The 24,196-nt window shown below is 41.2% G+C and overlaps 2 protein-coding genes across 6 annotated transcripts in view; one reads left to right on the top strand and one right to left on the bottom strand.

Annotated features, from left to right (window-relative positions):
• The first annotated feature begins 235 nt into the window (after positions 1 to 235).
• Positions 236 to 23,953, top strand: ALDH6A1 (aldehyde dehydrogenase 6 family member A1). 2 transcript variants are annotated; one of them, XM_058739614.1, is made up of 12 exons: positions 236 to 387; positions 9,183 to 9,239; positions 10,829 to 10,903; positions 11,074 to 11,235; positions 11,441 to 11,519; positions 11,941 to 12,243; positions 13,226 to 13,347; positions 16,224 to 16,413; positions 16,609 to 16,790; positions 18,494 to 18,673; positions 18,941 to 19,039; positions 21,908 to 23,953. In XM_058739614.1, exons 1-12 carry the CDS (start codon positions 337 to 339, stop codon positions 22,010 to 22,012), a joined length of 1,605 nt encoding a protein of 534 aa, XP_058595597.1. In that variant the 5' UTR covers positions 236 to 336; the 3' UTR covers positions 22,013 to 23,953. The 2 variants fall into 2 exon arrangements, with proteins under 2 accessions (XP_058595597.1, XP_058595598.1); XM_058739615.1 differs by lacking the exon at positions 21,908 to 23,953 and adding an exon at positions 21,418 to 21,877.
• The window catches only part of BBOF1 (basal body orientation factor 1), a 57,374-nt gene continuing 34,969 nt past the window's right edge, over positions 1,792 to 24,196 (bottom strand). The window contains exons 12-14 of one of the 4 annotated variants that reach the window (XM_058739610.1): positions 4,498 to 4,546; positions 3,803 to 4,403; positions 1,807 to 1,878 (exon numbers count right to left, since the gene is read on the bottom strand). In XM_058739610.1, coding sequence (XP_058595593.1) covers positions 4,499 to 4,546 — 48 coding nt within the window. In that variant the 3' untranslated portion in view covers positions 1,807 to 1,878; positions 3,803 to 4,403; position 4,498. Of the gene's footprint in view, positions 1,879 to 3,802; positions 4,404 to 4,497; positions 4,547 to 10,235; positions 10,275 to 19,033; positions 19,176 to 24,196 lie in introns of those variants that run through there. The other 3 variants (XM_058739613.1, XM_058739611.1, XM_058739612.1) reach the window with 3 other exon arrangements.

Below are 24,196 nucleotides of genomic sequence, written 5' to 3'. Positions count from 1 at the left end.
GTGGCCAATCGGGGTTCCCGTTTAGGGGGCGTCTTCTCCGTGTGCTCAATACAGAGTACTCAAGTCAGTGGCGACTTTCCTACCTCGGCCAACGGAATTTTCTGAGCTGGGAGGGGGCTAGGGCTCTTCCACTTCGGACCAATCGCGTATCCCCAAGCCCGGGACTGAGAGGAGTGCAGTAAGGTGTTAGGGTGCGTGATTGGCTAGAGGAAATAGTCTTCTCCACCAATGAGGAAGTGTGGCAGGCTGGGAGGGCTGGGCCTGGCAGCCGTGGCGCTTCTAGGGAGTCACCCGCAGTAGGGGCTCGTGGTGGCCGACTGCAGGCAGCTGAGGACCATGGCGGCGGCGGTGGCGGCGGCGGCAGCAGTGCGGACCCGGATCCTGCAGGCGAGTGAGGGTGCTACCGAGGGACGGCGAAGCTAGGAATTGGGTCCTTTCCGTCCACTCTCTGAGCCAACCCCTTCTTAGCCGACCTTCCAGTTCCCACCCGGCGCGTGAGGCCTTGTCCCAGTCTTCACTTCTCATCCGCCCTCGTTGGATCCTGGACTGTCACCCCTGGCTCTCTGCCCTTTTACTCTGGAGGCTCTCCCTTTCTGTCTCTGGCGCACTCTCCTCCCCCCAGCCCTGTCCGTCCCTGCAGTCGCTCACTTGCCCTCACTTACTTTGGTCCACTCGCCGTGTTTCCTTTTCACCTCTGTGCCAGTCACCTCTCTCACCTTATTTTCCAGAAACTCCCTTTTCTGGTCACCTTTCTTAGAGCTCTTTCTCCTGCCCAGAGCGACCAGATTGTTCCCTTCCCCCCACCCTACTTCACTGTCTGTAATCCGTGGTAAAGGAAGCACACGAGGGGGAGGGTCCGTGAATGAACTTTGAATATCCTTCTAGAAGATGTACACTAGGTTTTCCCCAAAGCAGTTATTTGCTGAGCTGTTTAACCTAGCTATGGCTCTTTGTTTTTTCCACAGGCTGTAGGCTGTCCCTTTTCTTGCCAAGAGTTTCATTTAAACTTTTAGCAAAGTTACAGTATTCTTGTTGGTGGTAAATAAGGACACATAGTTATACTACCAGATGTTCCAAGCATATGCAAGGGACTAAACATCTAAAAAAAAGTGATAGAAAATGAGGTGATAAACAACTCTAAAATGGGTGGTAGAAAATAAACAAGAAGTGTTAATTCCAAGGTCCTAACCCAAAGTCAGCTTTGAGTGTGCTAACACAACCTCACACTTGTCCATGGTGGGGATTGGGTCCGTTCTGCATGCCTGAGGGTGGTTTCTAACTCTGTTCATAGCCTTTCCCCAGTTTTCACAACCCAGCAAGTACTTAGGCAAGGTTTACTGCAGGCAAAGTTTCTCCAACCTACAAGAAACAGCTTTGCCCTTCTTACTTGTTACATCCAGCCTGGGAACGTCTTCCTCTATATTGCTGGGCTTTTAGATAATATTAGCACTTACCAGGTTGCATTGAGTTCTACTGCAGAAACTTAATGCATTTTTTAAATTCTTAGCAAAGTCAGTAAAGGTTCATGTTTAAATGCTTTTTAACGGGACAGTGAGGAGAATGGGCCGGAAAAGTTTTTCAGATAGTCTGGCTTCACTCATCTATTTCTTGCTGTGATCCTAGTTGTTTTTCTAGGACTTTTTTTTATAGTAGGGTTACAAAGTTTCTACCCTATAATTCCCATTACCAATTTATCCTTGAAATCTTTTACTAAAATTGGTTTTTTTCCCTTGCTTCCCCACCATCACAGTGAGTCATTGATGGCCTTAAGAAGGTAGTTTGTGCTTTGAATCAAGGAGAGGAATCTCCCTTTCTATGCACTTTATTTTGGAAACAGACACTATTTTCTGATTCATTTGAAGAAACTTCCGAGTTGACCTGGAAAAGAACATAAATAGTAATTCTTAGCCAAAGAGGAGTTACTATAACATAAAACTTTGATAAAGAGTAGTCTAGGAGCGCCTGGATGTCTCAGTTGGTTGAACATCCAACTCTTGATTTCAGCTCAGGTCATGATCCCAGGGTCGTGGGATTAAGCCCTGCATTGGGCTCCATGCTGACTGTGGAACCTACTTAAGATTCTGTTTTTCTCTCCCTTGACCCCTCTCCCCTGCTTGTGCTCCTCTCTCTCTAACTCTCTCAAACTGAAAAAAAAAAAAAGGTAGTCTAGATTCTGGGGGTCATGAATTTCAGAGGATCATCAAAAGGGTCTGTAAAGGGAAGAGTTGGTGTTTTCAGTAATTTTTTTAAAGTTTATTTTGAGAGAGAGTATGTGTGGGAGGGTCAGAGAAAGAGGAGGAGAGAGAGAGAGAGAGAGAGAGAATGAATCCCAAGCAGGCTCCCTGCTTTCAGCACAAAGCCCAATGTGGGGCTCGAACTCATGAACCATGAGACTGTGACCTAAGCCAAAGTTGGATGCTTAACTGACTGAGCCACCCAGGTGCCCTTGTTTTTAGTAATTTTAAGTATAGATAGTCCTTGATGTTCAATGGTTCAACTTAAGACTTAAAAAAATTTTTTAATCACAAAAAAATTTTTAACATTTATTTTTGAGAGACAGAAAGAGAGACAGAGTGTGAGTGAGGGAGGGGAAGAGAGAGAGGGAGACACTGAATCCAAAGCAGGTTTCAGGCTCTGAGCTGTCAGCACAGAGCGCGGCGTGGGGCTCAAACCTACAAACCATGAGATCATGACCTGAGCCGAAGTCCTACACTTAACCAACTGAGCCACCCAGGCACCCCGACTATTTTTTTTTTTTTTAATTTATTTTGAGACAGAGAGTGTGTGAGTAGAGGAGGGGCAGAGAGAGAGAGAGAGAGAGAGAGGGAGGGAATTTGAAGCAGGCTCTGCAGGGTCAGCACAGAGCTGTCCTTGGGGTTCGAACCCACAAAACTGTGAGATCATGACCTGAGCCAAAATCAAGAGTCAGACGCTTTACCAACTAAGCCACCAGGCACCCCAGCTTAAGACTTTTTGACTGTACAATGGTGTGAAAGCAATATGCATTCAGTAGAAACCGTACTTCCAAGTTCTGAATTTTTATCGTCCCTACCCCCAGCAAAATGCAGTATGAGACTTTTGAGGAATGCTGGGCAGCAGCAGGGAGTCACAGCTCTCTATCAGCCATATGATCACGAGGTTAAACAACTGATAACACTTATAAGCATTCTGTACCCATACAATCATTCTGGTTTTCACTTTCAGAACAGCATTCAGTAAATTACATGAGATATTCAACACTTTTTTATGAAATAGTCTTTGTGTTAGATGATTTTGTAGAACTGTAGGCTAATGTAAGTGTTCCGAGCACATTTAATGTAGGCTAGGCTAAGCTATGATGTTCTTTTGGTGGGTTAGATATATTAAATGTATTTTCAACTTATGATGGGTTTAGCATATTCAGAAGTAAAGAAAACCAGTCTTTTTTGTTTTGAAGTTTATTTATTTTGAGAGAGACAGAGACAGCACGAGCAGGGGAGGGGCAGAAAGATAGGGAGAGAGAGAATCTCAAGCAGCCTCCACACTGCTAGTGCAAAGCCCAATGTGGGACTCAAACTCATGATCTGTGAGGTCATGACCTGAGCCAAAATCAGCAGTCAGGCACTAAATTGACTGAGCCATCCAGACCCCCCAAACCCCCCAAGAAAACCAGTCTTAAAGACACTCAGTGGCTTGCCTCGGTGATGTGGTTTAAAGAGTACAGACTTCACAGTCATGCTTGCATTCTATCCTAGCAACACCACTTTTTAGTTTCAAGAATATTTGTGAAGATTGGAATTCATGAATGTAATGAAATAAATACCTGACACTTAAGCCAATCCAGTATCTCCCAACTAGTGACTGATGGGGCTGAGAATTCAGGACGTAAGTCTTGGTATCTCTTTCTATGTCAGGTACTGTCCCCAGGCTTTGGGAAAGGAGAGATTAAGTAAGACACACACTGTAGGCTCCCCTATTGTAATGCAATAGTAAGCACTAACAGTAGGAGTGCACAGAGTACTGCAGGGGTGTAGGGAAACTATCTCATACTCAATCTGTACAATTCAGGAAAAAAATCCAAAAGGAGTTGGCTCCAGCTTGAGTTTTGCAAGACTAGCAGGCCTTCAGCCAAGGGGAAAGGGAGTGACTGATAAAGGAAACAAGTATGAAGTAGACATCTAGAGAGGAAGAATTTTGGTGTGACTGGAAGCAGGATAGTTTAACAACAGTGGTAATGAATGTTTTTTTAGGAAATGAAGAAAAGATAGGAGATCCAACCCATCAAAAATTATGTGCTAATGTTTTATTATGCCAGATGCAGTGCCTTTTATGCCCTCTTGACAGCAAGGAGGCTGTGTGCAAGTAAAAAAATAAAACTAAGAGGCCTAGCATCCTCAAGTTGACTGATCTGTGCATTTTCTGCCCTGTAAGAGAGTAAACATGAAACATGATGAATACCAAATGATTGCTTGGCCAGTACTCAATTTTCATTCTGCAAATGTATTAATGAATGCTTACTCTATTCCAGGAACAATGCCAGGAGCTGAGGACACAGCCATCTAGTGACCTAAGGGGAAAGAGACTTAATAATTAAACAATCTGTTATTCCATAACATAAGAAATGGAGGAAGTTAGGTGTTGTAAGAGCTGTATAATCAGGTGCTTGAGCTAAACTTGAGATTGTGACTTTAAAAGCTTCTGACTCTATTTCCCCTCTCACTCTCAGAAGTTAACCTTTTTTTTTCCTACTTCAAAGGCAACAGAAACCGTCAGTTGAGAACGTCCTCAGCTTCCTACTGGCAAACATAAAACTGATCTTCACTGATACCCAAAGTGATGGCTAAGTAGGGAGATAAGAAATAGGAGTGAGTAGGGGCGCCTGGGTGGCGCAGTCGGTTAAGCGTCCGACTTCAGCCAGGTCACGATCTCGCGGTCCGTGAGTTCGAGCCCCGCATCAGGCTCTGGGCCGATGGCTCGGAGCCTGGAGCCTGTTTCCGATTCTGTGTCTCCCTCTCTCTCTGCCCCTCCCCTGTTCATGCTCTGTCTCTCTCTGTCCCAAAAATAAAATAAAAAACGTTGAAAAAAAAAAAAGAAAAATAAAAAAAAAAAGAAATAGGAGTGAGTCAAGCAAACAGAATTCCATGCGAGAAGGAGCAGCATGTATATAGGCAAAAAGAGCACAAAACATGTTCCAAATGCCTAGAATATAGACAGCAAGGAGGAAAGTGGCAAGCTATGAAAAGTAAAGATGCCATGGGAAGTCTTCTAAGCAACATCAAGATTAGCCTTTAAGAACAGTGGAAAGCTGGGGCGCCTGGGTGGCGCCGACTTCAGCCAGGTCACGATCTCGCGGTCCGTGAGTTCGAGCCCCGCGTCAGGCTCTGGGCTGATGGCTCGGAGCCTGGAGCCTGCTTCCGACTCTGTGTCTCCCTCTCTCTCTGCCCCTCCCCCGTTCATGCTATGTCTCTCTCTGTCCCAAAAATAAATAAAAAACGTTGAAAAAAAAAATTAAAAAAAAAAAGAACAGGGGAAAGCCATTGGAGCTTTTTAAACAAGGGAGTGATCTGCCCAGATTTGTGTTTTAGAAAGCCCCTCTGGCATGGGAGAGGAAGCTAGATTCAGAAAGCTTAAAACTGGAGTCTGGGAGACCTGTGAGGAAACAGTTACTGAAGTCCAGGTAAGAGACAGTGATGGTATAGACTGTAGTGATGGCAGGCAGCATAGAGAAAAAAAGGCTGTGTTCCAGAGACTTCTAGGAGGACCGATTGCCAGGATTTGATTCACTGTGGAGAGAGAGGGAGGAGTTAGGGTGACATTCTGGTTTTTTCTTGGGCAACAAGGTGAATAGTGGTCCCCTTCACTGAAAAGCGGGATATAGAAAGCAGAGCAGCTTGGTGAGAGGAGGATGAGGAGTTCAGCTTTCTCAATATGTACCTAAACAATATCCACATAGAGGTGTGGTGAAGACAATTAGGTAGCTATTATCTGAAGAGGAAGCTGGCTAAGAACTAGATTTGGGCATCATCAGAATCTAGATAATCAAGCTACAGGAGTTGATGAAATCACCTGAGGAGAATGTGCAGAATGAGAAGAGAAGGCCTAGGACCAAGTCTTGAGGAAATGGAATTGTTAGTGGCCAGGGAGCAGAGGATGATATCAGGACATACTGAAGACTGGTGAAAAGGGTGGGAAAAGGTTAAGTACAGAAGAACTGGGAAGAGCCCATGGGATGTAGGAAGTCACTGGTGTTTAGTCATGAAGGTTGGAGTAGATTGAAGGGTTAGCGGGAAATGAGGAAATAAAGGTAATTAGTACAGAGAATCCTTGCTATTGGATGGAGAGAGGTTTAAGTTTCAGGAAAGAAAGGATCATTGATAGAGGTGTCTGGGGTAGTGGGAAAAGTTGGCTTTAGAGCACAGGCGCAGAGATTAGCCTTCAGTTGGAGGACAGGTGCCTCATTGGTCAGTCCATAGATACTTGTTGTACGCTTCAGTCTCCCAGTCACTTTGTCCCCACAGAGCTTGTGATTGTGATTGACTATCTTCTCCCTTATATAAGGGAGCTATCTTCTTCCTTATAAGCGAAAAGGAGGGAAAAAGGATGGGTATAGGTCAGTTTTGTAGGGTTGCTAGTAGGAAGTTGAAATTCTCATCTGATGGTTTCTGTTCCCTCTGAAGTAGGAAAAACAAAGGTCAGCTTTTGAGAATGAGAGAGGAAGCAGCAAGGTTGGAAGTTTTAAGAGAATAAGTTTTGAAATAGCAAGGAGTAAGAACAACTAAGTAGTGAGAAGACAGAGTTGTGGCAAGGAGAAAAGATATAATAGTGAGGAGATAAGAGAAGTTTTCAAATAGCAAGGAGTCACAGCAAAAAGTATTTATAATAATATAATAGTAACGTTGAATGAGCACCAACAACTTGCTATTTTCCGTATCTGGACAATCTTGATCACAATAACTGTAAAGTAGGTGAACAAGACAGATGCAGTGCCTACCTTCATGGAACTCAAGTCTTTTGGGCAACAGACAAGTAGCCAGGCAACTACAGCACAGACAGATAAACCTGATAAGGGAAGTACTGGCTGCTCTGGGAGTCCAAAAAGGGACACCTAACCAAGTCTTGGTTGGGGGCAGTCAGCCACCCAGTAGACCTTTCATTTGTTCCATAGATACTTATTAAACACCTCCTATGTACGAGGTACCATGTTGATGTTGGGAACATGCCTATAAATAAAACATGGTGGGCTCTAGAAGAGTGTGGATGGTTTGAAATAATTTTTGTGGGGAATGGGAGGAGAGGAAGTAGATGAGGCATTTGGAAGAATCTTCTGCTGGCCCAAAGGACTGGCACCCTTTCCCCTAGATAGTACTGCAGGAACACAAACAAATTCTTGTATTTCATGCAGCCCCAAACCCTTTGAGTAACATGTCTGTCTTCTGGGGCGCCTGGGTGGCTCAGTCAGTTGAGTGCCGACTTTGGCTCACATCATGATCTCATGGTTCACGAGTTCGAGCCCCATGTGGGGCTCTGTACTGACAGCTTGGAGCCTGAAACCTGCTTTGGATTCTGTGTCTCCCTCTCTGTGCTCCACCCCTGCTCACACTCTGTCTCTCAAAAATAAATAAATGTTAAAAATAAAAAGTAAAAACATGTCTGTCTTCAGACAAGATAAAAGATTTTTAGAATACAGTTTTCCTCTACTTCCCATTCCTAATTGATTTGAATATTTCTTAAATCAACTTCTATAGCATATATACAAATGAAGTTATTTTATTGTAACTGGCCCCTCTCCCCAATTTGCTGATTATACCCTATCAAATGTTACCTATACAACACATTCTTTTCCTATAAGGTACATGTGGCATTTTTTAAACAAGTTTATTGCAATAAAATTGACATAAACTCTACATATTTAAAGTATACCATTTGATAAGTTTTATATTCGTGGGTTTTTTTTTAAGTTTATTTATTTTGAGAGAGAGAAAGCACAGGAGTAGGGGAGGGACAGAGAGAGAGAAGGAGAGAGAATCCCAAGCAGGCTCTGCACCATCAGCATGGAGCCTGATGTGGGGCTCAAACTCACAAACCAAGAGATCATGACCTGAGCCAAAACCAAGAGCCAGATGCTTAACTGACTGAGCCACCCAGGCACCCCAAGTTTTATGTTTATATACACCTGTGTAAATATCATCACATTCAAGATAATGGGCATATCTCTCACCCCAAAAAGTTACCTTCCTATCCCATCTTCTCCACTTCCTCCATCATCCCCAGGCAACCACTGATCTGCTTTCTAACACTATAGATTAGTTTGCATTTTCTAGTTTTATATAAATGAGATCATAAAGTGTATACTGTTTGCATGTTTGACTTTTTTTACCCAGTATAATTGCTATAGTTATCCAGTTTACCCAGTTATAATTGCTATAGTTGCTGCATGTGTAATAGTTCTTTTCATTGCTGAGTACTATTCCAATGTATGGATATACCACATTAGTTTCCCTATTCACCCATCCAATGGTGGACATTTTGGTTATTGCTAAGTTTGGGGCTTTCACAAAGCTGCTATAAACATTTATGTTCAAGTATTTATATGGGCATGTAAATACTTACACTTACATTTGACACTTGGTTATATGCTATCTTATATTCGACACCGATTGTGTTGGATACCATTTAAGAGTTTTCATATTGTTAAGATTTGTGGTCACTACATTTTCCAGGCCAAAAATTAGGAAAATATGGTCCAATAAAAAAAACTTTTTTTAAGTTTCTTTATTTTGAGAGGGAGAGAGAGAGCAAGCAGGGGAGGGGCAGAGAGACAGGGAGAGAGAATCCCAAGCAGGCCCCGCACTGTCAGCATAGAGCCCAATGTGGGGCTCGAACCCATGAACCGTGACATCATGACCTGAGCTAAAGTCAAGAGTTGGACATTTCACTGACTGAGCCACCAAAACTTTTTAAATCAGGACTTCCCTGGACACTGAGGACATGATCATTATGGTTTATTATTTTCTTATAGTTTGCCGTACCTCATCGTCTGTTATCTTTTCTCCTTAAAGACTATATGACCCTCGGGAGCAAACACCAAATCATTTTTCGTATGCCCATAGTAACTAGTGTAATGTTAAGCATATGGTAGCCATTCCAAGTTTTAATAATTTTCTGCTCTCATTTATCAAAATAATCATTCTTTTACCTCACAGGTCTCTTCCAAGGTGAATTCCAATTGGTATCCAGCATCCTCCTTTTCTTCTTCAGTGGTAAGTTTATTGGGTACTAAAGTTTTACTTCTGAGAAGGAATACAGTATAATTTTGGGGTATTCCCATTTATCTTCTTTATATTATTGTGATCAGAGTATATGTGAAACCTTCTATCTTGGTTTTCTTATCTAAATTCTGTTAATTATATGTCGTAAGCATTTTCAGTATTGCAAGATGCTCTTTATAGCTGTGATTTTTTTTTAATTTTCAAAATGTTTTATTTTTATTTTTGAGTGAGAGATAGATAGAGCATGAGCAGGGGAGGGGCAGAGATACAGAGACACAGAATCCGAAACAGGTTCCAGGCTCTGAGCTGTCAGCACAGAGCCCAACACGAGACTTGAACTCGCAAATCACAAGATTGTGACCTGAGCCAAAGTCGAATGCTTAACTGACTGGGCCACACAGGCCCCGTATCACAGGGCTTGAACTCACAAACCACAAGATCATGACCTGAGCCAAAGTCAAATGCTCAACTGACTGGGCCACACAGGTCCCATATAGCTATGATTTTTTTGTTGTTGTTGTTATTTTTGAGAGAGAGAGAGAGAGGGATCATGTGAGCAGGGGAGGGGCAGAGAGAGAGGGAGACAGAGGATCCAAAGCCGGCCCTGTGTTGTCAGCACAGAGCCCAATGCGGGGCTCAAACCGACGAACCCACAAACTGCGAGATCATGACCCGAGCTGAAGTCAGATGCCCAACCAACTGAGCCACTCAGGCGCCCCTACAGTTATGATTTTTAATAGCTGCATAATATTCCATCAAGTATATGTAGCCTGAATTAACTAAAAATTTTCCCATATAACACCTAAACTGATTGACTTTTTCAATATTATAAAACAAACATTTATTTATATAGTTTTTTGCTTCTTTTAGATTATTGTCCTTCTGAGGTAGGATTACTATGTCAAAAAATACAAACATTTTCATGGCTTCTAGAGGTTTTATTGATCCTGCCAGATAATTGTCCTCTTCTTCACAATCTTTAAAGTTGTTTTCATAGAATTGTCAGCCATTTGCAGCACCTAAAATCTAACACATAAGGACAGGTGCTCGAAATCCTTTCTATTTAAAAGCATGCACACACTATAACACAGTAGTCCTTCGCCTTTTTTGGTCCACAGCCTCCTTTGAAAATTTAATGTAAGGAAGCTACTTCTCAGAAAAACCACACACAGAGGGGTGCCTGGGTAGCTCAGTCGGTTAAGTGTCTGACTTCAGCTCTAGTCTTTTAATCGTAAATGTAATTCATGCTCATGGTGACATGACAAAAAGTCAGCTGGGTGAACAAGTCAACTAGCTAATCTTTGTTAATACAGAATCTGCTGCTTTTTCAGTCGATGCTTCACAGCAACATAAAGTTCCACTGTGTGATTAGCAGGGACTTTTCCTCAGAGAAATCACAGTATTGAGAGGCTCGGCCACATCTTAATGAACACTATAGACAAGTACATTGTGTATCTCTTTCTTAGTGTTAGCATTTCTAGAGAACAGAAGATTCACTATCAACCCTGAATTCCTTCCTCTTTGTGAAAGGGAGAGGAACAATTCACTAATACAAGTTTTGTGGGGTTTTTATTTTCCAGCCAACTGTAAAGCTCTTCATTGATGGGAAATTTGTTGAATCCAAAAGTGACAAATGGATTGACATCCACAACCCAGTAAGCAAAGCTACTTTGGGATTTAAACTGACTAGCCTAGAATTCTGGGAATGTGGTGGGAAATTAGGGACTTGGGTGTTTGTCGTGAAGTACATAGTGCTGCCTCTATTAGGTGAAAAATGGACAAGGCAGGCAAGGGGCAAAATATGATGTGCTGCTCTTCCCATCAGGCCACCAATGAAGTCATTGGTCACGTTCCTCTGGCCACCAAGGCCGAAATGGACACGGCTGTTGCTTCCTGCAAACGTGCTTTTCCCACATGGGCGGACACTTCAGTATTAAGCCGCCAGCAGATCCTGCTCCGCTATCAACAACTCATTAAAGAAAACTTGGTAAGAAATCAGAATGGTATTATTTTCCAAGCTGTTGCCTAGGATGCAGAGGCCTTTTAGCTGCCCTTGTAACTCTACAATGCAGAGACATAGATCATGGCTCTCTCCCTTATACTACTTCTCCCCCAGTTTTGTTCTTCCTTGGCTACCTAAGAACTAAAAGGAGGCACATCTTTGCCTTGGTTTCTGTGTGTGTTTTCTCTAGAAAGAAATCGCCAAGTTAATCACGTTGGAACAAGGGAAGACCCTCGCTGATGCGGAAGGAGATGTATTCCGAGGCCTTCGTAAGCTGGGAGTCCCTCTCGGGGAGTTCAGGAACCCTTTGGGAAGGAGCAAAGGAAGATGGGAGGCAAAGATCTCGGAACGGGAGGTTGCTTCTTCCATGTAGATTTTCCTATCCCATGATCTTTTTTAATACTTGTGGAAAATGGCAATACTTCTTAGGTACCTATGGGATCAGTTTATTTCATTTATTTTACTTGATCGTTCAGTAGGTATATGCATTTCACTGTCTTTTTTTTTTTTTTTTTTTTTCCTATTTGGAGAATCTCATTTTGCTCAGCCCCTTCACATGGACGGGCAAGTCGATCTTTCTGCCGTGTGTCATTGGCATGAGCCATTCTCTGTCTCAGGGATGACTAGAGCAGGACAAAGCTAAGTAGTGCCTGGTGGAGAGCTGGTGGTCTGACTGCTTCTCTGTTGCAGAGGTGGTTGAGCATGCCTGCAGTGTAACATCCCTCCTGCTAGGAGAGACTATGCCATCTATCACCAAAGACATGGACCTTTATTCCTACCGTCTGCCTCTGGGGGTGTGCGCGGGCATTGCTCCATTCAATTTTCCTGCCATGATCCCCCTGTGGATGTTTCCAATGGCCATAGTGTGTGGAAATACCTTCCTACTGAAACCATCAGAGCGAGTTCCTGGAGCAAGCATGCTTCTTGCTAAGTTGTTCCAGGACTCTGGTGCCCCAGATGGAACACTAAATATCATCCATGGACAACATGAAGGTAACTGCCCTTCTGTACATGGCACTTAATCTGGCTACCAAAAAAAATCAAGGTGTTGAGTGGTGAAGGAATATTTTAGGATGAGGAACCTAGGGAGGAAGGGATTTACTGATAGTAACCTCCATGTTTGAAGGTAATGTTTGTTGACTGCCATCCCTGTATGCTAAGGAAACTGACTGGGGAGTAGCAGTGCTTCTGGCCCTACAGAATACATTGGGACAAAGAAATACGGATTAGGTCAAGACAAAAGAGATAAAAGAGAATGTTTTCAGTTCGATACTGAAAAATGTATAGACCTCAGAGAGACTGAAGGCCTTCTAATTCACATAGTAATAGCTAACACTTAAAAAGCACTACTGTGTTTCAGGCAGTTTCTAGTGCTTTTCATATATTATCTCATTTAATCTTTATAACACTCCTTTAAGGAGTGTTATAAACAATCCTTAGGTTTATGAAACCTATAAATAGTAGATACTATTGTTTTTCCATTTTACAGGTAATGAAACTGAGGCTTAATGAAATGAAGTCATTTGCTAGAAACAATCAAAGCCAGACTGTCAGTACCCAGGAAAACTCTGGTTTTTACTTTTAAATTATGCTATATTGCTGCTCACATGACAGCACAGTAGTATCTGAGAGTCCCAGTATATAGTAACAGTTAAAGAAATATCACATCCTTAAAGGATAAAAGGAAGAGTTGAGTATTAAAAGGCTGCTATTTTGGAGGAAAACAGGAGTTGTAGCCTTTGGAGTTAGAAGTAGGTATAACAAATGAGAAAAATAATGAAAGGGAAGAGCTAAATAGAAATAGTAGTTTAAAGAATTTAAGAGAAAGGAAAGAACTTCAAAATGGGAATCAAAACTAGAAAAATAGAAGTATAGAAACTTCTCATTCATAGCAATGGAAAAAGGCAAATTTGCCATGTTGAGAAGCCCACGGCCATTTGCTCCTTTGTGGTAATCATTTCTTTTCTTCTTAAAGCTGTAAACTTTATTTGTGATCATCCGGATATCAAAGCAATCAGCTTTGTGGGATCCAACCAGGCAGGAGAGTACATCTTCGAGAGAGGGTCAAGACATGGCAAGAGAGTTCAAGCCAATATGGTGACTTCTTATTCGTTTTTCCCCCCAAATCTGTTATATGTATTAAAATTACAGGGGTTCCCCGGGTGGCTCAGTCAGTTGAGCGTCCGACTCTTGATTTCTGCTCAGGTCATGATCTCACGGTCGTGGGATTGAGCCCTGTGTCAGGCTCTACAGTGCTAGCATGGAGCCTGCTTGGGATTCTCTCTCTCCCTCTCTCTCTGCCCCTCCCCTGCTCATTCTCTCTCTCTTTCTCAAAATAAATAAACTTTAAAAAATAATAATAAAATTACCTACAAACAGCCCTTCAGCCGAGGCATTACTATCCCACTGTCATGCCAATGTGTCTTTATTCCCATTTTATCCTGAATGTCTTCCTTTTAACCATGAACCTGGTAATGATTTTTATCCTAAGCCACTTTAATTACTTTTTATCTTAGACACTTTATCTTGGTGACAAAGAGCACCTTTCTCATTAAGAATGTTATTCAAATTCTTTGGCTTTAGCAGTAGCAGCTGAATTCTAGTTCTGGCCTTGTTTCTTCCTTCATACCTTTCTAGCCCTTTCTCCTTCCTTCCGTTCAACACATATCCCAACTACTATAATGTCAGATATGCTCTTCCTAAGAGTCCATGCTATCTAAGGTACTAGAAGGAGCCAAATACCCTGTATGTGAGTATGATTTACTTGTTTGCGTAGTTTTACTATTCTCTTACTAGCTCCTTGCCAAGTACATAGTAATTCTTTGATACTAACTGTAAATCCAGTTGCCTCTTTCTCACCCTTTGGTTAATGTTACAGAAAGGACAGCCACCTACGCACAGGCCTAGAAACAGTTCCTGATATGCTCACTTATTTCTTTTCCTGGTGAATGTGTTTTGGCCAATTTGACTTAAGCCACTCCCATCTCATTACATATTTATTGACTTTATTCTGTGTCTAACAGTATATTATGTGTAATGGGATAAAATTAAATAGCAAACATGGTATCTATCCATGCACTCAACTATAGTTGTACAGTAGTCACCCCTAATCTGTGGGGGATGCCTTCTTTTTTTTTTTTTTTTTTTTTTTTTTTTAACATTTTTTATTTATTTTTGGGACAGAGAGAGACAGAGCATGAACGGGGGAGGGGCAGAGAGAGGGAGACACAGAATCGGAAACAGGCTCCAGGCTCCGAGCCATCAGCCCAGAGCCTGACGCGGGGCTCGAACTCACGGACCGCGAGATCGTGACCTGAGCTGAAGTCGGACGCCCAACCGACTGCGCCACCCAGGCGCCCCTCAACGTTTTTAATTTATTTTTGGGACAGAGAGAGACAGAGCATGAACGGGGGAGGGGCAGAGAGAGAGGGAGACACAGAATCGGAAACAGGCTCCAGGCTCCGAGCCATCAGCCCAGAGCCTGACGCGGGGCTCGAACTCAGGGACCGCGAGATCGTGACCTGGCTGAAGTCGGACGCTTAACCGACTGCGCCACCCAGGCGCCCCTGTGGGGGATGCCTTCTAAGACCCCCAGTGGATCCCTGAAACTGTGGATAGTACTGAACTCCATATATACTATATTTTTCCTATAAATACATGTCAATGATAAATTTTAATTTATAAATTAGGCACAGAGATTAATAATATGGTCTCTTGATGGGGCACCTGGGTGGCTCAGTTGGTTAAGCGACTGACTTCGGCACGGTCATGATCTCACAGTTTGTGAGTTCGAGCCCTGTGTCGGGCTCTGTGCTGATAGCTCAGAGCCTGGAGTCTACTTCAGATTCTGTGTCTCCCCCTCTCTCTACCCCTCCCCTACTCACACTGTGTCACTCTGTCTCTCAATAATAAATAAACATTAAAAAAAATGTTTTTAATAATATGGTCTCTTGAGCTATCATATTATACTTTACTCACCCTTCTTATGATGATGATGTGAGATGATAAAATGCCTACCTTATGAGATGAAGTGAGATGAATGATGTGCACATTGTGGCAAAGTGTTAGGAGGCATAGTTTCCAGACTTCAGTTGACCTTGGGTGACTAAAACCGTGGCAAGTGAAACCCCAGATAAGGGGAGATTACTGTATTTGGAAACATATGTTTAGAAATGACCATGTTGGGGCGCCTGGGTGGCTCAGTCGGTTAAGGGTCCGACTTCGGCTCAGGTCATGATCTCGTGGTCTGTGAGTTCGAGCCCCGAGTCGGGCTCTGTGCTGACAGCTCAGAGCCTGGAGCCTGTTTCAGATTCTGTGTCTCCCTCTCTCTCTGACCCTCCCCCGTTCATGCTCTGTCTCTCTCTGTCTCAAAAATAAATAAACGTTAAAAAAAATTAAAAAAAAAAAAAAATGACCATGTTATCCTACCTAGTAAAGAAATTTATGAGGCTATGTATCTAGAAGCAAGCCAATTTGGGGAACCTCTTTCCGGAAATGGTGTATCAAGAGGTCCACCTATTTCGCCATTCAGCTGACCACCGGTATTATACTGGCAGCTCTTTGTTCACATTGCTCTTCTTATAGCTGGAAATCCCAGCAGACAATAGACTGTTTCCTGTCTAACTTAGGAAAGAGAAGGGAGTTCTTCTTGGTTCCTGGGTGCAGTATTTAGTCAGTTTGACTGAATGTGATTATGTGACTGGAGGTTTTGTTTTGTTTTTTTGGTAATGATTTTGATCTAAATAAACATATAACAGCTTATCAGCTAAGAAAGTAGAAAAAAAGTAACCTGGAGACTTACTCCATGCTATCAAGATTTCACAGTATCAAAATGATAATAAATCTAGCCTCAGAACAACAAAGGGTAAATTCTCTCTTTCCTTAAATTATTTGAAATCTCAGATTTTGCTTAGTTTCTTAGCCTCGTTGTATTTTGCCAAGGAAGATCCATGTCCTTTTTGTATTTCCTTTAGGGAGCCAAGAACCATGGAGTAGTCATGCCAGATGCCAATAAGGAAAATACCCTGAACCAGCTGGTTGGGGCAGCCTTTGGAGCTGCTGGTCAGCGATGCATGGCTCTTTCCACAGCAATCCTTGTAGGAGAAGCTAAGAAGTGGCTGCCAGAGCTGGTGGAGCGTGCCAAAAACCTGAGAGTCAATGCAGGTAATCAGTTATCTGCCTAGCTCCTTTAGACTTTGCATCTGTGGCACTAAGCTCTTGGTTTTAGTGTTGGCTTTGGCCAGTGGGAGTAATCATGTCTACTCTTTAACCATTCCTCTCTTTATAGTGTACTTGTCGTAGTTAGCAGTCATAATATATGTTAGTGAAAACATTAAATACTTTTGTTTTGTTTTACAGGAGACCAGCCTGGAGCTGATCTTGGCCCTCTGATCACCCCCCAGGCCAAAGAGCGAGTCTGTAATCTGATTGATAGTGGAACAAAGGAGGGAGCTTCTATCCTCCTTGATGGTCGAAAAATTAAAGTGAAAGGCTATGAAAATGGCAACTTTGTTGGACCAACCATCATCTCAAATGTCAAGGTGAATAACTCTGGCTCATTTATTTCACACATACAAGCACTAAAGGTACCTTGAAGGCTATGGATGGAATCTCATCCCTCCAAATGAAGACATTTAATGACTGAGACCTCATCTCTTGCCAGAATTAGTCAGTTATTTTATTTAGAGTCTGAATGATCCTCTTATCCTGACACCCATCCTCCTTCCACTATACCAGTGGTTGGCAGATTTTCCATAAAGGGCTAGATAGTAAACGTTTTTGGCTTTGCAAGGATATACAGTCTGTGTCACAACTACCCACTCTTGACATTTTAGTGAGAAAGCACATTAACATTATGTGGTTGTGTTCCATAGCTTTTATTGGACAATGGAGTTTTAATTTTAAGTAATTTTATATGTCATGATTGATTTCTTTTTCAGCCATTGAAAAGACATAGAAACCATTCTTAGCTTGTGAGCTGTACAAAAATAAGCAGCAAGCCACATTCTGCCCACTGGCCATATTTTGCCAACCCTATCTTGTATTTGTTACTTATCTGTTTAATATTAATTTTTCGTTCTGCTCCTTGCTGTCTAGTTTATAGCTATTACAGTGTCTCCATCAACATATTGACCACCCAATATTTACTGAGTACCTACTCTGTGCCCCAAATTTAGCTGTCTCTTCTCCAGAAAGTGACGAAAGAAAAATAATTGATCTCTCAATTTTTATTTATTAAAACTCCACAAATCTCTCAGCTAAAATTAATGACTAAATTGAGGTGAGGAAGCTTTTTTTTTGAAGTTCTTACGTCCCCACTATACCTTCTATAATCCTGAATAATTAAGAATTGAATGTAAGTATAGTAGAAATTATGAAATCTCTTGCCACAGAACCATTGAGGAAAAATCCACTTAATAGCAACAAACACAGCTGACCAGCTACAGTGGTGAAGGATGTTTTGAATGTTTAATGTGACGTGATATCAAAATATAAATGTACAGACTCATTTGGGGAGGCAAGGGAATGAATGAGAATGAATCGTTTATGTTACAGAAAACTTAGTACAGGGTTTCTTTAAACAGAAACACTCTCCTGTGTTATTTTCAATATCTATCTGATTTAGGGGCACCTGGGTGGCTCAGTCGGTTAAGTGTCTGACTTAGGCTCAGGTCACAATCTCACAGTTTGTGGGTTCGAGCCCCGCTTCGGGTTCTGTGCTGACAGCTCGGAGCCTGGAGCCTGCTTTGGACTCTGTGTCTCCCTCTGTCTCTGCCCCTCCCCTGCTCGTGCTCTGTCTCTCTCTCTCTCAGAAATAAACATTAAACAAAAATGTTTTATATATATATATATATATATATATACATATATATATATATATATATATATATATATATATATATTTGATTTATAAAAAATGAATTTTCATGTAACTTTTCATAACATAACAATTGTATAAACAAGTTATACAGGTATAAAAGAGGAAGCTAGTGATGGGTCATGGGACCTAAAAATACAGTGCTCAAAGGGCAGGAGTGTAATTGTAGTTAATAGGAATTTCAAGTTGTTTATATGATTGGTAGCTTCAAAGATGGAACACAGCAAGAAAGGACTTTTTTTTAAAAGGTGGTTTAAAATGAAGAGAGGTTACTAACATGAAAACTGTCCATGTAAACAGTGGGTAATAAAGTACCAGATAAGCCTAAAATACTGACTTCTTTTCTCGATGCATCACTCCTGGAAGCCAACTATGACCTGCTACAAAGAGGAGATTTTTGGTCCAGTTCTTGTGGTTCTGGAGACAGACACTTTGGATGAAGCCATCAAGATTGTAAATGACAATCCATATGGAAATGGAACCGCCATCTTCACCACCAATGGAGCCACTGCTCGGAAATATTCCCACCTGGTGGATGTTGGACAGGTTTGTGAACAGAGTTCTTAGGAGATTCTTGTACTCATATACTGTTTACTATCTAAGGGAAACAGCAAAGTGATCGGTTGCTGCGCCTCTGATTTCCTACAGTGCCCCATTTCTTCCTCAGGAATCACAGTTCATGGGATACAGGAAGGAATGGGATAGAAGTTGGGGTATTTAAAATCGGTTTGTCTGACGCCAAGCATTTGTGCTTCTAAATGGAAACTTCCTTTGTTTGAGTCCTTTTATTTATGTGGATTTGTTCTGCTTTAGGTGGGGGTAAATGTCCCTATTCCAGTGCCTTTGCCAATGTTCTCATTCACCGGTTCTCGATCTTCCTTCAGAGGAGACACCAATTTCTATGGCAAACAGGTAACTTTAAGAAAATATTGTTTTCCTCTAAGAAACTTTCTTGAATATACTCAGGAACAAGGATTCTGAAAGGAAGGCCCTGACATTAGCTTCTGTTGGGTCATAAGTTGTTCAGCCATGCTTATCAGGATGTTCCCTAGAGAAGATTTAAAATACAACAAAATTTCGTCAAAGCTGCTGCTCCCTGACTAACTCAAGGCAGCAAAGTTTTGGGGAAAGAGCATGAGGAAGTCCAAGCCTTTATGTATGTCCTTTCCTCTGAGAGCCTTTCCTCCTGCCTCTCCTCTTTCATCTAAGTCTTAAACATCTGTCTTGTCTAAGTTTGAATCATGGACTGACTCCTCCAGAAAATCACCTCTGACTATCACCATCCCCTTCCTCAGTGCTGGGTTGGGAATGCCCCCATGTCCTCCCACTGCACATTTTTCTCCTGTAAGTTATTCACTTACAAAACAAACTTTTAATGTTCATTTATTCTTGAGAGAGACAAAGAGTGTGAGTGGGGGAGGGGCAGAGAGAGAGAAGGAGACCTAGGATCCGAGGCAGGCTCCAGACTCTGAGCTGTCAGCACAGCCAGACACAGGGCTTGAAGTCACGAAATGTAAGCTCATGACCTTAGCCAAAGTTGGGTGCTTAACTGACTGAGCCACCCAGGCACCCCTTCATTTACAAAAATTTTACTGAATACCTTCTTTGTACCAAAACTATTCTAGGCATTATGGATACATTATGAACAACAAAAAAAATAAAGCAGATTTGGTACAGAATGGCCTGGGGTCAAATTCCAGCTTGGCCTGTTATTAATTGCATGACTTTGAGGAATATCCTGTGTCTCAAGTTTCTTATCTATAAAATGAGAATAACAATAGTACTTATATTTCATAAGTTTATGAAGATCAAATCACCATTGTTACCACATCCTTCAGCAGATGCATATTTCCTAAGACGAGGCATGGCAGGTTCAAATAGCAGAAATGGGCTGGGGCACAGAGAGTGAATGAGAAGGAGAGTGGTAAGAGATGAGGTTAGAGAGGCAGGGGGAATCCTGTAGGGCTGTGTAAGCCAAGATAAGAACACATCACATTGTAATTATTTACTTAACTGCAGTACCTTGCACGGAGCAGGTGCCCAAACATGTGTTTAACAAATGGGCTAGTGAAAGTTCTTTGTAACCCCACAGAGATACAGCCATTTTGGAACCTTCAGTAATAAACTACATGTTTTCTATACAGGACTCTCTTTTATACTTTAATTAAAAAAAAAAATTAACAGTAGCATTGCATAGCAGAATGTAACAGTGTGACCAGCTGGTTAAGAAAACATATTGGGGGACACCTGGTGGCTCAGTCAGTTGAGCGGCCAACTTTGGCTCAGGTCATGATCACAGGGTTCATGAGTTCGAGCCCCGCATCAGGCTCACTGGTGTCAGCACAGAGCCCACTTCTGATCCTGTCTCCCTCTCTGTGCCCCTCCCCTGCTTGCTCTCTTTCTATCTCTCAAAAAATAAACATTTAAAAAAAAAAAAAAAGGAAAACATTTTGGTTATTTGGAGGCAGATTATTCAGTTTGCACATTAGTCACAGCTTTTGCATAATCGATTACTTTGATTCTATTAACAAATATTTCTTTTGAGGGAAGCAGAGTAAAACTATTGCTTTTTTTCTCCCTATCTTGGTTGCTTCAGATCCTGTGTCTCCCTCTCTCTCTGTCCCTATCCTGCTCATGTTCTTTCTCTGTCTCTCAAAAATAAATAAACATTTAAAAAAATTTTTAAAAATTTCTCTCCCTTGCTTTGCCCCTCCCCCTCAAAATAAATAAATAAAGTTTAAAAAAACGAAAAGCTTAATTTAAAAAAAAGATCCTCTCCCTCTTCCTCTGCCCCTCCCCCCTTCATATTCTCCTTCTCTCAAAAAATTGCTACTTTGTATTCTTTGGGAAAATAGACAAGAAAGAATCATTCTCATAATAAAATGACAACTTTAGTTATATTTAAAGTATATAATAACTCTAAAGCCCTTAATATATATATTAACATGGCCCAGATTTTGTCAAATAATTCTAGAAAAGTATTTTAAAGAAGCTGTTGTGGTTTTTTCTAACATTATCTTTCTAGCTTGCTAGTTTTTTGTGTGTTAGATCTGCACAGTCTATTCTCCTTTGCTCAAGCCTATTCTTACAAAATAAACTGTATATAAAGCCTTACATATGCATTTTTTTGGTTCACATTACAGGTGCTTTAGAAGTGAATGTGTGTAGTATCAGACAGTTTACTTTAGATTTGTAAGATATTGTGGATTTTACTACTTTAGCATCACTGACAGTTGTCAGAAATGGCCTAATATGTATTCTATCCCTTCATGCCTTTTTCTTCTTCACAGAAAAGAGAGAAAAACTAACAGTTATTGAACAGCAGTTACTTTGCTAGGACGTTTGAAGGTCATCTCATTTTCCCCTCACAGCGAGGTGAGCCACAGGTCACAGATAAGGCCCAATGTTACATGGCAGTCAACAAGGAGGAGAGGCAGGATTTGAGCCAGGTCCTAATATCTCAGAGCACACATTCAGCTCTAGGAATAGAATGAACTGCAAGTTTAACAGATTACACTGTTCAATTTTTCCATTTAGATCCTCTTGACTGGTTTCAGCATAATGATCGGTAAGGTTTGACTATTTATTTACTATGCCAGGCATTGTGCTAAATGTGTTAAATAGATTATCTCATGAACAATATGTTGGATTTGGGTTGCACCAGCTCCTCAAGTGGCAACATTAGTAACGCTTTACAGCACCTCCTTCAAAAGCTGATTGAAAGAGAAATCATGAAACCCCCAGGAATATATGCTCTTTTTTTTCCTTTGTTCTCTTTAGGGCATCCAATTCTACACTCAGCTAAAGACCATCACTTCTCAGTGGAAAGAAGAAGATGCTACTCTTTCCTCACCTGCCGTAGTCATGCCTACCATGGGCCGTTAGAAACAAGTTTGTTCCAGATTCAGTCCATCCTGAGTAATCTCCCTCTGTTCTTGACCAACTTCATTTGCCAACTTTGCTCAGATCAGATCTCTAGGATTGGAATGCCTGGTAATTAAGACCTTTCTCAAGACCATTGGCCCCTGCAAAGTTGTTCTGAGGAGATTCCTAGTCTGACTCTGAAAACAGATTTTCACTTGCTCCTTACTTTGGTTTTTGAGGTAACTGTTGTTAACTCTGAAACACTTATATGGAATGAGATCTTAGGTTATTTTCTAAAAGTTCTCCCCTTTTCTGATCACTTGCGGAAGGGAAGATAGTGTATGTAAAGAAGATCTTCCAATAACTGGAAGAGGACTTCTTGGATGGGGAAACAGGACAGAAATTAATTCACCCTTTGGTTGATCCTTAAACACAGCCCTACATAAATGGCAGTGGGGGAGACCCCTCTGCCAAGCTTTCCTGAGCCTGTCATTTATCCCACACTATGAAGGACATAATCCATTTCTACTTATCCTGTGGTTGTGACAACTGCTTTCTTTTCTGCTAAATGCCACTTTGTCCTAGTGATTCATGACCACTAATTACTAATTCTATCATTGTCACTGTTCCTACTTCTTAAAATCACTTCTCAAGGATACCTCAGTATGTACTGGATAAATCAACTTTTTGTTGTGTGTGCCAAGTGTTAAATTTCACATTTGGCTTCAACAATCATTAATGCTTCAGTCATTAATTCAGATGCAAATGGAGTTTTTTAAGAGAACTATTTCAAAAGGTTTTTAGGGCCAGAAATCAAGGGGTATTCCAGCCATGAAAGTGTGCAAGACTCTTGCCTTAAGTAAGTGTAACCAGGTATTACTTGTTGAATTTTTTATATTGTTCTTTCTTCTTGCTTGCATTTCTCGTTAGTGATAATTTTTAACGAAAGAACTCTTAATGTAGAGTAATTCATTGGTGCCTAAGAAATTTCAAGGCTCTTCATGACATGAAATAGTAAAAAAGAAATGCTTTGACAGATTCTTCTGCAACCATTATATTCAAGTGTCTTTATGCCTTTTCTTTTGATATAGCTAAACTTTATGTCAGAACAGAAACTGATGAGCTAAAAAAACAGATTCCCAACCGAATCAAGTCTTTTCGGATATAGTTTTTACCCAGTGAACTAGGAGACGGCTGCTGGCTCTGATAGAATAGTCTTTGGTCCTCAGCCAGATGATATAGGTCATTTATTTTTTCTGCTCCCTCATGAGTCACTTGGATAATGCTAATCTGCTCCATGGCAGTGATTCAGTGAACTAAGAATATGAAAACTTTGAAAACATTTGTGCACTCTGTGGATTTTAATACTACCACTGCTGGATAGAGTGTCAGAATCTTCAATCGCTTAAGGTGACTGGAACCTTAATAAAATACATTTATGACACTAATGGGTTTATTGGTTTTTTTGGGGTTTTTTGTTTTTGTTTCTTTTTTTTTTTGGATTTGCCTTCCTAAATGTGAGGCAATAAAAATTTATAATTTGATAATAGAATGCCCTTTATTTTCTCTCTACTTATCACAGCTGGCAACTAATAGTGGTACTTAATCCAATCCAACAACAATAGGCTGGGTTGAATGAAAGCTCATATTGTCTAAATTCCAACTGGAATTAAATATAATCCCAGAGATTCCTATGTTTTCCTTATATTTAAGGGAAATCACTTTTGTAAAAATACTGACTCATCAGAATTGTGTTGCTCTAATTGGAATCAACTCATTTGTCTAGCTACTTGCTACTCAAAAGAGTTTCTTGTTTCTTATATGGAAAAAAATACGCAGTTATATTCATGCTAATAGCATCTTAAAAATTTAGTGTGGCCTCATTTGAAATTTCTCAGATCCTGTCTTGTACTAATTGATTATGAATAACAAATTACAAATAAAAAGCTCTTAAAAAGAAAACCTGGCTTTTTTGTTTTGTTTTTAAATGTTTATTTTTGAGAGAGAGAGAGTGCAAGTGGGGAGGAGCAGACAGAGGGAGACACAGAAACCCAAGCAGGCTCCGCGCTGCCAGCACAGAGCCAGATGTGGGCTCATGAACTGTGAGATCGTGACCTGAACCGAAATCAAGAGTTGGACGTTTAACCAACTGGGCCACCCAGGTACCCCTGGCTTTTTGTTTTTAATAATGCCTTCCTACATAAT

Source organism: Neofelis nebulosa, chromosome 7 (genome assembly GCF_028018385.1).
Source record: "Neofelis nebulosa isolate mNeoNeb1 chromosome 7, mNeoNeb1.pri, whole genome shotgun sequence".
NCBI lineage: Eukaryota > Metazoa > Chordata > Mammalia > Carnivora > Felidae > Neofelis > Neofelis nebulosa.
This window is presented reverse-complemented; position numbering and strand designations above follow the sequence as displayed.